This window comes from Archocentrus centrarchus, chromosome 1 (assembly GCF_007364275.1).
Source record: "Archocentrus centrarchus isolate MPI-CPG fArcCen1 chromosome 1, fArcCen1, whole genome shotgun sequence".
Taxonomy (NCBI): domain Eukaryota; kingdom Metazoa; phylum Chordata; class Actinopteri; order Cichliformes; family Cichlidae; genus Archocentrus; species Archocentrus centrarchus.
Genome location: NC_044346.1, coordinates 27357229 through 27373543, shown reverse-complemented (window position 1 = coordinate 27373543; position 16315 = coordinate 27357229). Strand labels below are relative to the sequence as shown.

At 37.8% G+C, this 16315-nt stretch overlaps 1 protein-coding gene across 1 annotated transcript in view; it reads left to right on the top strand.

The window, feature by feature from the left end:
• Positions 1-16315, top strand: part of helz (helicase with zinc finger) — a 59357-nt gene that overhangs the window by 35807 nt on the left and 7235 nt on the right. Inside the window, exons 20-29 of the mRNA XM_030729405.1 lie at positions 842-987; positions 2675-2822; positions 5561-5744; positions 6924-7152; positions 8743-9022; positions 13439-13484; positions 14283-14470; positions 14801-15002; positions 15120-15202; positions 15403-15916. Coding sequence (XP_030585265.1) covers positions 842-987; positions 2675-2822; positions 5561-5744; positions 6924-7152; positions 8743-9022; positions 13439-13484; positions 14283-14470; positions 14801-15002; positions 15120-15202; positions 15403-15916 — 2020 coding nt within the window. The remainder of the gene's footprint in view (positions 1-841; positions 988-2674; positions 2823-5560; positions 5745-6923; positions 7153-8742; positions 9023-13438; positions 13485-14282; positions 14471-14800; positions 15003-15119; positions 15203-15402; positions 15917-16315) is intronic.

Genomic DNA, 16315 nt, shown 5'->3' with positions numbered 1-16315 from the left:
ACACATGTTATTCTGCAGTGCCTGATTTTAGAGTAGATCTGTTAAAAAGTTTGGGATATCGCGAAACTTATGTTAAATTTTAGTTGCTTGAAATTGAAAAGTAAGTATTAGTCAGTATATATTAATTACTTCATCTCAAGGTGTCTTCTATGGCACGTACATGGAAAAAGCATGCAACTTGTGATGGTTAACATGACACTAATGCTTGTCCAAGTACATTTAGAATTTTCTGCTCAGCTAATCATCAAAGTTAAAGCCTCCTAAATTCATTCAGGATGGGCTGAAGAGAGAGCTACTGCCAACTCCTGGAGTTTGTGGGATTTTTATGCTTGATTAGTGTATTCACAGTAAACATTTTGAGATTTTTTTGCAAGATGCTGAATATGCTACCAGTGGTTTTGTATAATTGATCATATGTTGTTCTGCTAAATTTGCAGGATTTTCATTATATTTTTACCATAGGATCACACAGCTAAGACATAGTGACAACTAATGAAAATGTTTGTTTAAAAATATATATTTTAACATATAAGGTGCTTATAGACCTGATTTGTCAAGCATTTTAAGCCAGAAAGTTATCATTTCTTTTACACTACAGTGTATACAATTTTACTGACTAACATTGCATTAACCAATCACACAAATGATTTTTGGTTAACATGGAAAACCTCTGGTATAATAAAATAGACTTAGTATACTAAACTGATGAGAGGGAAAATAAAGGGGTACCATGTAAAGTGTCTGGGGTGTGATTTAATACTAACATGGCTTACCTTCACTACTTCCTTCCTTCTTTCTTTCTTTTTTTTCTTTGCTTTTTTCCCCTGTCCTTGATTTCCAGCTCAGTCCATTTGTGTACAGCGAGTTTGCACGGGAGCGCAACCTGCACGTGTCCCTACTGGACCGACTGTATGAGCACTACCCCCCTGAATTCCCCTGTCGTATTCTCCTATGCGAGAACTACCGCTCCCATGAAGCTATCATCAAGTAAGTGCCTGCCCTCAAGTGTTCCTTTGTGTGGAGTATTGTCTAAAGAGGTTAAGAAGGAATGGGTCCTCAGCTCTACTGAATGACCACACCCTTTAGAGAGACATTGATAATGTTGCTTTGTCAGAAATATATATATATATATATATATATATATATATATATATATATATATATATTTCTGACAAAGCAACATTTTTTTTTTTTTTTCTATATATGTGTGTGTGTCTGATTGTGTGTCCTTAAATTGTAAGCTGAGTTGTGCTGTGATTTCTCAGTTATGCTAACCTGGTGATTTTTGTGGATTGCTGTTTACTTAGACACTTAGGCTTCGACCAGACATGTTCCTCAATCTGAAGTGACTGTGTCGGACAGTAGGTAGTGAACTAGGTAGTTAGCTGCTGTGTGTTCTTTTTAACTGTGTTGCTGCTCTGTCAGCCAGCTCACTTGCTAGGTAGCTCACTGGCCAGCTCTCCACTGCTATGCTGGTGATCTGTCTCTGTTGCCATGTCCTCCTTCTCTGGCTGCATCTTACAGCAAAACTGATTTGTCTTTTATAAGCTTGATTACTGTCTTGCTGCCATCAAAATGGCAAAATAACTAATTTCTGGAACAAAGTTCTTAGAATCTTGGTGCCATGTTAAGTAACACCTTAAAAATGAATTGCTACCACTCAACCCAGAGGTGCACACTGTATATGTGTTTTTTCTATTACCATATCCATGTCCTCTTGACTACCAGACATGCTGCTGGCTTGCTGCCCGGCATCATTATAGCAAACCACATGTGTGCTGCTTCTATTTGTTACTGTTCGTCAGAGCAAGTTTGCTGCTTGGTGTTGCCCATTACCAGAATAGTGCCTCATACATGTTAATCATTTCTTCTCTTAATAATACGGGAGCATCCATGGTATTATAGCTTAAAAGAAAATGGATTAAATGTGCCTTACAGAAACAGGTGTTGCCAAAGGAACGCAGCAGTTGTTTACCTGAAAGCATTTCAGTAAAATGGTTTCTAGGACTGGCTTCTGACCACATTTGTGTATCTGGTATCTGGCATCACCCCTTCTTGTAGTACCTGTTTATCATATCAAAATGGTTTACCTCAAGATTTGTTAGCTGAGCTGCAGATCAGTTTCTACTCCACAACACAATCAACTTCACTTCATTATAACAAATCTGCACCTGATCCGCTGAACTGTCATTACCTTTTGAGATTCTCAGTTTTGGGCATCATAGTTATGTTCCGACTTATGGACCTGGTCCATTGTACCACCCTTATGCCTTCTTATGGCTCCCTGGCTCACTTTGAGGAATGAACACTAGTGGCAGAGAACTGGAGTTAATTATCTGGCTTCATTGTACGTCTTAGATACTTAAAAGGATCACATGTCATCTAAATGTTCAGGTTTAATATTTTAAATTTTAATTTATCAGTACTGGTAGTATACACACATTATACATTAAGCAAATGTATTTTCACTGGTTTTAGTATTGCTTCATTTTGATCCAAACACATTTTGACTCTCATGACAAATGTGAGCTTTGTGAACAAGTGCTGGTCATCATGTGAATACAATTACCCAGTAATACCAGTTTTTGTGTAAAAATACATTTATGATAAATGTCAAGCAAATATATTCCATATTCACATTTCGCTTTTTTATTTTTCCTTCTGCTTTCTAAAGCTACACATCAGAATTGTTTTATGACGGGAAGCTAATGGCAAGTGGGAAGCAGCCCTCCCATAAAGACTTCTACCCTCTGACCTTCTTCACAGCAAGAGGAGAAGATGTCCAGGAGAAGAATAGCACTGCCTACTACAACAATGCTGAGGTATGGCTTAGGGCATATCTACGTAGAAAGCCCTTCAGACACATTTTTGGTCTTACAGGCATCTTATGAAAATCATATCCTCCCATTTTAATAATTCTAGGTATCTAGACAATTGGTGTAATGGTTCCCACCGGACTTGTACTAAATACAACCCAAAGCATATTCAAGTCCATCTTCCTGTTTTATGTGTATAATCATACTGATTGTCTATTGGCCTCTGAGCACTTCTAAAATATGTTAACTACTACTCACTATTGCCCCTAAACTCCACCTGGTCAAACACAGAGCACCAGAGCTGCTGCCCTCTGTGTAAACATGTTTTATAGAATGCAGAATAATTTTGTGAATGTATACAACAAAAGGAGGATTTGTAAGAACTCTCGTAAGATCAACTGATATAAATTAGTTAAAATAAAAGACCAAGAATCTGGAGGGGAAAAAAAAACAGACAAAAATTTACAATGGCTTCTTACCAACATAGTTGCCAGGTTCACACATTAGCTGGTTAGAGTAATGCAATAGAAAATATATTTGGTGGTGTGTTCCTGCTCTGTCACCTGTGATTTTTTTTTTTTTTTTTTTTTTTTTTTTTTTTGCATGCATATAAATTTTGAACCTGTCAATTAGCCAGAAAGGGTTTTGGCTGATATGAAATTGAATTACAAACGGCATACATTCTAATATGTCTACAGCTAGATAACAGTAGAACTAGTTTAGAGCCTGTAATTGGTATTTTCCTGTTCAGTGTCAGAAATCTAGAAAAATCTGTGGTCATCTGCAAATAAATTTCTAGGCACTTTATACATTTAGAGAGAAACTAAGACCTAAAATATTGAGTTAGAATAAATGTGAACCTTCATGATTCCAGTCAACCCTATATAAACTTTAAGGAACACTATTCCTGTTCTTCACTCTTTCCTCTTACAAGGATGCAGCGATCAAAGCTTAAAAAAAAAAAAAAAGCTATGTGAAGTTAAGCAGTGTTGAATACTCTAACTTATTGGTTCAGTTTAGTTCAGTGGATTCATAGGGACATGTCACTGATATCTAATCCCATATAAACAAAAGCTTCAATGTTAAAAAATATTGACTAAAAAATTAACCAAAACTTTATGCTAAGTCATTATGCCAAGTTGTGTAGTCTTTTTGACAGGTGGACAAATGGCAATGAAAACATTACTTTAGCTCAATCACTGATTTCTTCAGAGAGATAATTATGCATGATTGTTAGACTGTAGCCCTATACACTCAACATTCAGTAATGTAACTGCATAGAAAAAATAATGATTATCAAAAATCCATCAGCAGTCTTTCTTTTGGCACATCACTGTAATTTGGAGCACACATTGTCTTTTAATCCTGATGAAAGATGAAACCCGCAAACTCAATTAGGACACCAACCAAGACCTACACTGAAAACCATGAAGCATGATTCACTGAGGCCTAATGCTGGATCGGTTCTTATTTAGGCTTTCACTGAACCCTGACCATTTACTTACATGCACCAACCAATTAAAGCAGTACTCCTAGTTGTCATCAATGCCATAATAATTACATCCTGTCTATTTGATACAGCACCCATAATGAAATAATATGCACTGAATGAAATGTGATCATGTGTCTGTCTTGTGCAAGAGTCTTTGGCCTTTGATGGGTTTAGCTCAAGTTGAAGACAATATTTGGATGACAGTTCAAAGCCTGCACCAGTACGGCTAAGCTCTCAACAGAAATTGAAAAATTGTTCATATAACCAAAAAGGGATTCAAAACAACTGCTTCAACTTTAATAACAATTAGGTAATTCTTAATTCTAGCATGAGACTAAAAAAAATTATTTTTCAAAGTTGCCAGTTATTGGAATTTTTTAACTTGTGAAAGATGTGGCATAAGTCTATGCAAAAATGTCCTTGCATGCAGCATTACCAATTCCACATTATTTAGTGTATGCAGAGGGCGTTGTATTTAGCCTGGCTTCCACTTTGATTATACATTGGCTCCGTCATTTATGTACTGACTTAGTTGCTGTTGTGATATACAGAAGCCACTTTTGTTTTTCATACTTTACCCCACTGTTTCCTTTTAACCTGTATTGCGTAATGCTTTTACTCTCCTTACTTTAAATACACATTTCAGGAGTCTTAAAAATGCTACAAAAATGTAAAGTCTGGTTGTGGTTTTATCATGAATTCCTTACTTGTTTTATGTTGCTATGGAGTCTCATTTGTCTGAAATTAATGCTTTAATTGAATTTAAGTGAATAGAAGGCACACCTCAGCCACGGTGGTTAGGCTGCCTTGGAGAAGATGTTGTCCTTTAAGTATTTCATGAGGCATGTCCAGTTCAGTATTGTTAGGTAGCATCACCTTAGGGTTGTTTTTAGAAAAGAAGAGAAATCAAGAAGACAAATCTTTTAGATGCACTAGATTTTTAAACAGCCAGCAAAGAGACGTGGCATACCACGGTCCAAGCTTCAGTAATGGAAAAAGGAAAGTTTTCTCAAATCAAATGTAAATTGATCTAATCGAACAAACATTGTGGGAAAATGTAGCTCAGGTAACTTTGTGCACTGTTTCTTTTCATGTTCATGTTAAAACTTAATTTTTTTTAAATTAACATTAATCGTCCTTGGAAGCTTCTGTTTAGTTTTTTTTTATAAACAGAAGCTAACGTCTATAGATGTTACACTTAATTTCTACTTTGTAATTGTACAAAATTTTGATTCATTGTCCCTCTCCTAAGGTTTTTGAGATTGTGGAACGGGTGGAAGAGTTGCGCAAAAAGTGGCCAGTAGCCTGGGGTAAGCTGGATGAAGGCAGCATTGGGGTGGTGTCACCATACGCTGACCAGGTGTTCCGCATTCGTGCTGAGCTACGAAAGAAGAGAATGCCTGAGGTCAGCGTGGAAAGAGTGCTGAATGTCCAAGGTGAGGAACACCCAGTGTTGTGTGCTTTGTATGTCCAGTGTTAAGGCGTTCACATTGAAAATTGGATGAAAATGTCTATGGATGGTAATGCAATCAAAAAGACAAATGATACAAACAAATCCAGAATTTAAATCCCCAAGTGCTTAATTCCACGAAGATTGTCCTCCTCTCTTTGTGAGATGTTGCTTAAAATGAATGAGAAAAAGTAAACAAATCCCTCCCATCTTGGACTGTAATTTAACAGTATTCCCATTGTACTTGACATTATAAATTCAAGTAGACTCAGAATTTACACTATTTCTTTTTCTCCAAGTCTCTATTCTGCTTCAGTCTCATGCAGCTCTCACTTGTGCCACATTCAGCTGCTTTCTACAGGTCATTAACTCCCTCATTAATCATATATGAAACACATGGACATGGGGGAAAAAAAACCTCTAGTACACGGGTGCCCAAACCTCCCGACCTGTGGGCCGCTTCTGGCCCCACCCCTACTTCCTGTCTGCGAATTGATGTCAAAAATAACATACAATTTGGCTCTTTAAGTTACTTTTTTGACATTTTGCCTTCCTCTCCAATTAAGAGGGTTAAGTGAAATGTCAAAAAAGTAACTTAAAGGGCCAAATTCTATGTTATTTTTGACATCAATTCACAGACAGGAAGTAGGGGCGGGGACGTAAGCAGCCCGCGGGTCAAGAAATTGGGCACCCCTGCTCTAGGTAGTGGTTAGTAGATTTGAATTTGACATACATTAATAATGTTTTTTGTATATTTCTTCAAATGTATTACCATACATTTACTTATGACTAGACTATTAGCAATACAATACTTTAACTTTCCATAGTTCAACTAAAGTAATTTCTATTCCTTCCTGTGTTTTGATAGTGGAGGAGAAAAGTTGAATTGATATAGAAAGAGAATACAAGAGAATAGAAAGGGAAGATAAGATTTTCTTTTAAAATTATTTTTATTTCAGATTAGTTAACTTTTTCTTTTCACATATTGTATGCTGTCATATTGTTATGTACATTGTGATTAGCTAAATTTTTTTAAACTGCCATAACAATAGAATTTCCATATCTTTCTAATCTTAATATTTCTTATCTTAATATGTTGCCTGGGTTTAGCATTTTTTTAGAGTGCTTAAAAAAAAGTTTTATTAAAAAAAAAAAATGTTTGCAGGTAAACAGTTCCGGGTGCTGTTCCTTAGCACGGTGCGTACGCGGCACACCTGCAAGCACAAGCAAACTGCCATCAAGCGCAAAGAGCAGCTGGTTGAGGACTCAACAGAGGACCTTGACTATGGTTTCCTGTCCAACTACAAGCTGTTAAATACAGCCATCACCAGAGCCCAGTCCCTGGTTGCAGTTGTTGGAGACCCCATAGCACTATGTTCTGTTGGGCGCTGCAGGTAAATATGAGTGACAGTATTGTAAATGTAATTCATGTTTTCATAGTCTTGTCAACAAATAATTTTATTCGTATGTGATTATAATATTAGACAGCTAGGTCTATAAGTTTTCGGACCATGACAAATTTTTTAGCTTGGCTGTTGGCTGAATGGAAAAGTCAAGATATTGTCACAGCCTTTGCGTCGGCCATGTCTGTTCCACAAAAACTTAAACGTTGGCCATAACTTGAACGATGTGATGTGGAATCTTCAAATTCACACCATAGATGCATCTACTAACAATACCAGATGAGTTTGAATCTCTGTAACCTTGACCTAAGAGTAAGGGTCAGAGGTCAAGTTTTCTGAAAATCTTGTGAATGCAGTGACTTGAATGATGTGACCTAGGATTTTCAAATTCACACCATGAATGCATACTATTCCAGCTAGACCCATCAAACTTCACACACTTTGACACTTTGGTTGATATTATTCTGCACACAAGTCCAAGGTAGGCTGATAAGTTAAATACATAGAAGTTATTAAATGTTCAGTTTGTTCACATTAGATGTGAATATCTGCTTATTTTTCACCACATAATGAGCTGTGGAGTAGTTTGATAAAGCCATAACTGGGTCACTATTGGCCGCCAACTCCTCCGTGTACTATTTGAATCTGTTTAGCCCACCTCCACAAACATGCATAGCAGCTGGGTTTTGTCTGTGCTAATGTTTTGTTTATGATACTATACAAACAAAATGTCTCAGTCAGTGTAGTAGCTGCGGGAACTGTTAAGATATAGTCAATGCAAAGTAGCCTTTCTAATTGAATAGGTTAAGTGATGAGCTCTACCTGTAAGGTGTGAAAATTTCAGCTTACGCAATTTATTGATTTGATTTTTTTTTAAAATATTTATCTTATCTTTCCTGATTGCAACTCAGTTCACGAGTGGGCAAAAAACACCTCATGCTCATCATCATTTACTGTAGGATCATGATGAATTCTAAATCAAGTTGTGACACACTTGAAGACTTCCTTCAAGGTAGTTCCTACTAATGTTGACACCAAGTTAATTATTGAAATTGTTGTACGCTATGGATGAGATATTGTCATCCTGAAAAAGGCCAGACCAGTCAGGATAAAAAAATTTGCCATTAAAGGTGATCACCCCAAATATGCCACGAAATGCCCACCACAGTATAACAGAGCCACCTCACTGTAGGGTTCAAGTGTTTCAATTTTTTCCCATTGATTTATTAACCATCTATAGAAGGCTCTTTTTTTTTAATCATGCCAATGGAAAGTATTGTGCAGCAAATGTAAGTACATTTATATTATGGGGATTTGATTTTTTTTTTTTTTTTTTTTTTTTTTTTTTTCCCCTTTTCCTCATTTTTCCTCTCCCCTCTTAATTTTTCTACCCTGTGCACATGCCTCTTTGTTTTAAAGAGTTTTAATCGTTTACATTCAGCCCCCAAGGAGTAATTTGTAACACAGGCAGCTGGAAAAATTCAAGTAATAATCCATTAAAGACCCAGTCCAAATAAGAAACAGTATGGGAGAACAGAAGAAAATTTTCAACTTTAGTTTCTTGTTTTTGCGTTTTTCCAGAAAATTTTGGGAGCACTTTATTTCCATTTGCCATGAAAACTCGAGCCTACATGGCATCACCTTTGAGCAGATTAAGGCTCAGCTGGAGGCCCTGGAGCTCAAAAAGACCTATGTCCTCAACCCGCTGGCCCCAGAGTTCATCCCCCGTGCCCTTAGGCCCCTGCAAGGACACCACACCTCTTCACAGGCCCTCCATCCCCACCATCATCCACATCCTCAGCATACACAGCCAGCCTCTAACAAGCAGGGTCCCCAGCAGCAACAGCAGTCACCTCCTAAGGTAAGGTGTTTCTCAGTGGGAAGGGCAAAATGGAAAGAATTAGTTTCCCGTTTTTTCATGAGTATTTCTAATGATAATGGTTGCTATTATTAGACCCAAAATTGAAATGGTAGCACCTCAGGAAAATGCTGACAAATATCAAATTTCACCAATGAGCCAACAAACACACTGTGTTCACGTCTGTTGACATGGCTGGAATAAATTGGTAATTTAGTTACTTTATCATTAAAGAAACAGTCAGAATTCACATTAACTTAAACCTATGTTACATCTTACAGAAAGAAGAGTTTCAGAAATATAAAACTCAGATCTAAAAGCAGTTTAATTTGCAGTTATGCCACAGCTTCTGATTGTCATAGTAACACAACGTGCTTCCCTGCTCAGAAATGATTTCGGAACTCAGCTACTGGAAACATAGCGACCCTCAGCAAGCATGGGAGAGATTTGACATGGTAAACAGAACACAGTCTAAGAGAACTGAATTTGAGCAGAGAAACATAACCAAATGGTTTTCTGCTAATCTGAAAAGTTTTTTACTGCTTGTGAAAAACTGATATCCATCACTGTCTGCGGCTTTTTCTGCAAGTGACTGAGAATGTATTTGTATGTATGTAAGTGTTTGTTTATACTTTGTGTCATATGTTTGTTGGCTCGGAGGGTCTGGGGTGTTTACAGGTTTTTAGGAACCACTTGGGTAAGAAGAAGCTTAAATGTTGTGGGTTATTTTAATTTAATATTTAGGATAGGTAAGAACTTACTTGTTTATGAAAATAGCAATCAATATCAGAAATAAATCAAGTGCTACTTGTTTTTATATAGTAGAACTGGTAAAAGCTTTGCATGTGTGGGTGCAAAGCGCATATCCTATTTAAATGAGTCAGTCTAATTTTCGCCACAGGAAGTAAATTTATGATCACTCATTTTAGCCCAAAGGAAGAAAAAAAAAAAAAAAACCCAGCAGAATATTAGCATTACAGGTTTGGTGGAAGATCTGTTAATTGTTTAGCTCTGGATGAAATGTCTTTGTGCGTCTGCCTCTTTTCTCTGCCTGCACTGAGGTAAAGGTTAACGAAATCACCACAGCTGACAACCTGCTGCCATCACCCACTGGGTCTAATGAGCCGAAGATCCGCAATAACAGCCAGCTTTACAGACACACAGACACACACATGCAGTTTTCTTCTCTTTGCACAGTCATACTATGCAACTTAGAGCCATGTTACACATGCAGACATTGTATATTCTGCATAATTGTATCACAAAATATTCTTTACATTAGAATATATTGTGGGGGGGGTCCACTCTTAATGAATGTTTATCAGCATGTATCAATGAGTACAGGAGACTTGTGGTTGTATTCGTTTAAAAACAAAGCATTGTTGGGCATCCATTTTGCCAGATACATACAGCGTGCTTCACTTGACTTCAGATTGCTGTTTTGTGACACAGATGGTGTTTTTCTGCAAGCATGTAAAGACTGATAGTCATGCTAAAATATGTCTCATGTTAAACATCTTTTTAGCTTAGGGATTAAATCATACTTGTCTAACTTTTTCCTAGCAAATTCCTTGGCAGTCATTACTTTTTTTTTTCTTTTTTTTCCTCTGACAACCTGGAATTTCATGGTACAACACACCGCCACTTTACTGACAGATGTGCTATTGCAATCACATTGTCACTACCGAATTTGTATACTGACATGAACCTACAAAGGACTGAATTCAAAGACACCCCAAAAATCAACATGAGAAAATGAGGTAGGCTAGTCCATTTTGCTGAAATTTAGTAGTGGTACTCAGTAGTTTGTATGGCCCCCACATCCTTGTATACATGGCTGACAATGTCGGGCATACTGAGCGGATGGTGCTCTGGAGGGTGATCTCCCAGGTCTGGACCAGAGGATCACTGAGCTCCTGGACAGTCTAAGGTACAATCTGGTGGCCAATACATAATGTCCAAGAAGTGTTCTGTTGGATTTAGGTCAGGCGAGTGTTGGGGCCAGTCAGTGGTATCAATTCCTTCATCCTTCAGGAACTGCCTGCATTCTCTTGCAACATGAGGCCTGCACGGTTGTCCACCAAGAGGACGCCAGGACCCACTCCACCACTGTAGTGTCTGGCAATAGGTCCAGAGATTTCATCCTGGTACCTAATGGCAGTCAGGGTGCCGTTGCCTAGCCTCTAGAGGTCTGTGTCCCCCTCCGTGGATATCCCTCACCAGACCATCACTGACCCACCACTACACCAGTCATGCTGAACGATGCTATGGGCTCCTTGCACAAAGGAGCAGATACCAGTCCTGCTGATGGGTTTAGGACCTTCTGTGTCGCTGTCAAGATCTCCTACAGTAAATATCTGTCTCATGGAATCTCCTCCATGCTCTTCAGACTGTGCTGGGGGAGACATTAAACCTCCCAGCAATGGCACTTATTGATGTGCCATCCTGGAAGGGCTAGACAACCTGTGCAACCTCTGTAGGGTCCAGGCGTCGCTTCATGCTACCAGTAGTGACACTGACCCTAGCCAAATACCCCCCCCCCCCCCGGGGGGGGGGGGGGGTATTTGTTGCCCCTCTAATGCACCTGTTAATTTCAATAACACCAAAGCAGCTGAAGCTGATTAACAACCCCCCTCTGCTACTTAATGGAGGACATCAGTATCACCAAGTTTAATTGGCATTTAAAAAGTGTTCCTTCAATTTTTTTGAGAAGCATATAATTTGTACCATTGGTGTACTATTACAAAGTGACTGCATTCTGTCAAGCCTGAATTTTACATTTCATTGCCATGCTAAACCTTTTAAGTGGAATCAAAGTGTTAGATATATCTCCTGTTATTTATCATGGTTTGGTTTAGCTTCTCCTCTAAGCAAGCTGTCAGGCTTGATGCCACACAAGTGTGGACATATTTTAGGGACCCATAAACATCCATAAACATTGGCTTTGTGCTTGTTAACACAGCACGACTGAATGAAAAGCTTTGGCAGAATGTGTGCCTGCTAAGCTCATATTTCAGTTTGCATTTTGGTTCTTCTTACAGTGTTATTTCAGTATAGCTTCTTTGATGCACCTAATGATGTGTCTCTTTTTATTTGTCAAACTGGTTATGTAGATTTTGTTTTGGTGTTTTATGATTAGTTATATTCCTCTCTATCGAAGACCACCATAGCGACATAGAATTGATGTTAGCGTCTTTCTCCTTTAAGTAAGCTAAACCAGTCATCTACTGTTACTATTACATTACTAATTACATCACAGTGAACTGTGAATGACTCCGTGCTACAAAACGGTCAATGGAAAAAGCTCAAAGTGGGTTGTTGTATATTCTTGCTTGTAATGAGTAAATACTTCACACAAACACACTGGTGTGTTTCTGTGTGTGTGTCTGTTTTTGTGTTCATCTATGTGTGCTAGTATGCATTTGCATTGATATGTTGGTAAAATTGCATCAGTTTATATGCACATACAGTGAACAGACCTGTATTGTAAAGTGCCCTGTTCCTTCTGAGGAAGAAATTAGCAATGAAGTTTAGCTGTTGTTATCTATATTATTTAGAGTGATTCTTTTAGATGTGTTCATTTGTTTAGGCAGATGAAAGTGACATAATCTATAATGCAGTGCCTCTTCTAAATAGGTTTTAGACATAGGTGGAATTCTTTAGGAAATCAGGATACTATAAATGGTCTTAAGTAATGGCTGTTAATAGAATAGATTAATTTCTAGCCTTAGTCTTGTAATGGGATTGATAAAATCTTTTAAGTACATTTAAATACATTTGCTACTATTATTTAGATCTGTAGTTTACCTAGTGAAATGGTCACTGTGAGAGTGGTTTGTTTTGTGAAAAAGCCTTTTGTAAATATTCTGCATTTCAGTGAACAATTGTTAGCATGTGTAAATTGCCAACTAAAGCTAAAATATTTAACTATATAAAGTTTGATATTATTGAATTTTTATTGTCATTTATTGAAATCATTGTCAGTGTCACTGGAAATCTTAAACATAAGCCAACTGGAAGTGTTAGATTCTTCTAATTTGGTATTTTTAATTTTGAATAGTTTAACTGTCAGTGGCTCATTTGCAGCAAAAGCTATTAGTATATCAGAAGACACCTACTGCACATGTGGTACATTCTGAAAGTGTTTATTTCCTAGTTCCTGTATGTCTTCATAGCTTCTAGAATTGCATATTTATGAAACATTGACCCATATGCCATTCTCCGCTTGCTTTTTCTTATTGGCAGGAAAAAAAAATTTTTTTTTTTTTCTTTCATCTGGCACAGATAGATTCTTAGTTATAAAGCAAGGTTAAGAATCTATCTGTGCCAGATGAAAGGGGAAAAAAAAGAATTTTATTTTTTTCTTTCATCTGGCACAGATAGATTCTTAACCTTGCTTTATAACTGATTGTCTTTCAGGGGAAACATGCAAACCATGCAGAGCACCTCCCACCTGAAGGATATGGTGAGTATAACCTACTACAGGTGTTTACTGCTTTTGATGATAATTCCTTCTTTTTTTTTTTTTTTTCAAAGCCCCATCATCTACAGCAGTTCTCATGCATAAAAGTGGTTAACTGTCTCTCTTCTAGATTTGCAGACAGATGTGTTGTTAAAAAGAGTAATTTGTTGCACAGACCTCTTGGGGTGTATCTAATCACTGTGTTTTAGCTTTTAACACAACTTAGGATAATAGACCTTGGACAGCTATATGCAGGGAAACTGAGATATAACAGCAACAGTGTTGGTGCTTATAATTCCATCCTGGCTACATTTCTTGTCTTGATCACAGTACTTTGTGTAATAGGTTAAGTTTTAGAAGAGAGCAGATTTTACCATTGTTTTATTTGTCTGTCAGATACACATAGATGCACATCTTAGCACATTTTGATACTATGAGCGAGTTTGAAGCAGTGTCCCCAGAAATGAGGCTAGACCCCCTCAAATTTTTTGGCTATTTTAAGGCAATGTGGGTTGTTTTTTTCTTCTTACAGTTGTTGATTTTTATCAGGCTGCATTAAGTTCTGCAAAGATCCAGTCTGCAAAAGTTGAAAACTTCTGAAAATAATCACTTTCTGCCCCCAGTCTCAAAATTAATACAAGCTTGGCCATCAGTTACCTACAATGTGCCTTCCACTCTTATAGAATCCACACACTAAATAATATTTAAGTGATGGTCCCACAGTTTCACTTAGGGGGATTAGTAATTATCCAGTTGCATTTTATTTGATAAATCTTTTTCCCTCAATGTTACTCTTTGCAGTCCAACCAAACCCAACAGTATTGATGGGAAACCCTATCCGAGCATTCACACCACCTTTGGGTGGCACACCAGCTGGTATGGGCAAGTCACCCAGTCCTGTGCAGCGGATAGATCCTCACACAGGTGCCAGTATCCTCTACGTTCCAGCTGTATATGGTGGAAACATGGTCATGCCCATGCCCCTGCCTGTAAGTTTTCTGCTTTTGAAAACATAATGACAGATGCATAAGTCAAATATTGTATTTTTAAAAAAAGGAATTTATAAAACAGTTTGCTTATTTAAAAAGAAAAAAGTGTGAAACTGCACTGCTGATATGTGTAAATGTATGTATTTAGTATTTTTTAGTATGTATTTTTTTTTTGAATAATAGTCATTAATTATTCTAATCAAAATGATTAAAGCATTTTTATTGGTTGACAAGTAGTAATGTGTAAACTAATAATAGCCCCTCTGCCTATATTCTGTATACCACAGGAAAAATGTTATTGATGCAAAATTTTATTTTTATTCTCCTAAGTTGCCCTGGCCAGGTTACCAGAATCGCTTTGCGGTGGACCCTCGCATCATGGGTCATCCAGCAGCCATGGCCTACAACTTTAATCTTCTGCAGCCACCAAATCGAGGCTCCCCCATTCCTTATAGTGGGGTGGCACACCCCTCTCCTCTAGGATTGGCCCAGCCGAGCCCTGACAAAGAGCCGTCTGACCCTATCAGAAATGGTGTGCATTGACTTTCATTTCCAAATCAAGAGATGAGTTAAAATTGCAAATTTAAGTTGGGTTTTTTGTTTGTTTGTTTTTTAATTTAAAATTTTTGCTTTCTTTTTGACTTCTTAGGTAAATTAGAAGGATGCTCAAAGTCAGAGCAGAACCATCTTCAGACGCCAGAGAGAAAAAACACAGACATGAAGGAAAAACAGGCAAGTTGTTAACACTTGTTTTTTTTTTTTGAAGTAAAAGTAATTTAAATAATTTAAATCTGTTATTTATACCCAAAACACATTTGTCAAAAGCAGTAATAAATTCCTTGTACAACTGTAATGTTTTTGCTTATGGTGTTTGGATTGGTTTTCTCTCTTTTTTTTTTTTTTTTTTTTTTTTTTTTATATCTTTCGTCCAGGGAGATTTAGACACGGGCCAAAGTCGAAGTCTGGATTCACAGACAGAAGGCCTAGTTGGATTTCCCAACTCCATGCTCCATCGAAAAGACCCCTCAGCTGCCCAAAGACCCCTTAACTACCACCTTGCACCACCTGCTCCAGCTTTTCCTTCAAATACAGTCAGTGGAAGACCCTTCCCTCAGCAGTTTCCAGTCACTAGGCTTCCTTATCGGGTTAGCCACCCTCAACACCCAGGGATGGCCCAACAAAGTCAGCAGCAGCAACAGCAGCTCAGTCCTGCCTACACTGGTGGAAGTCATAATGCTTCTTTTTTCAGTGGCCCTATACCCACTCACAGATCTGTCCAGTCCCCGACTTTGAATGGGCCAGAGTCTGGAGGAGTGGAGGAGATAAGTAGCTCTGTTAGGACTCCGATGGGCCACCCAGGAGGCCACCACTCAGGCCTGTCACAGCATAACAGGGTCAGCAGCTTTGGGGAAGATGGACAGGATGGAAACCCAGGAGATGGTTTGGGTGAGTAGAACACCGTATTTAATACAAGTTTAAATTTAGTTAGCTAATGAATTAATCACTTCGTATTACAGAGAATCTGAAGACAAGGATGACAGAAAATTAGCATCTTATTAACTCTATTTAGAATATGCATGATGATTTTGAGTGATATAATCCATCTTATTTTTCACATAGACATCTTTTCAAGAGATTCTGAACTTTGTGGGCATGTATTCAGAGAGAGTTCTGCTTTTCCAGGTGTCTTAATATCTTGCTCAGGATTGAAACTGCTGCGAGGCTTGCAGACTATTTCCGTTCTTTGCATTCTGCTTAGAGAAAACTTTCTCTGAACTTTATTATGAAAAGTTACCTCACCCTCCAAGGTTTAGAGGTGAAGAGATTATTTGACAAACATGTAAA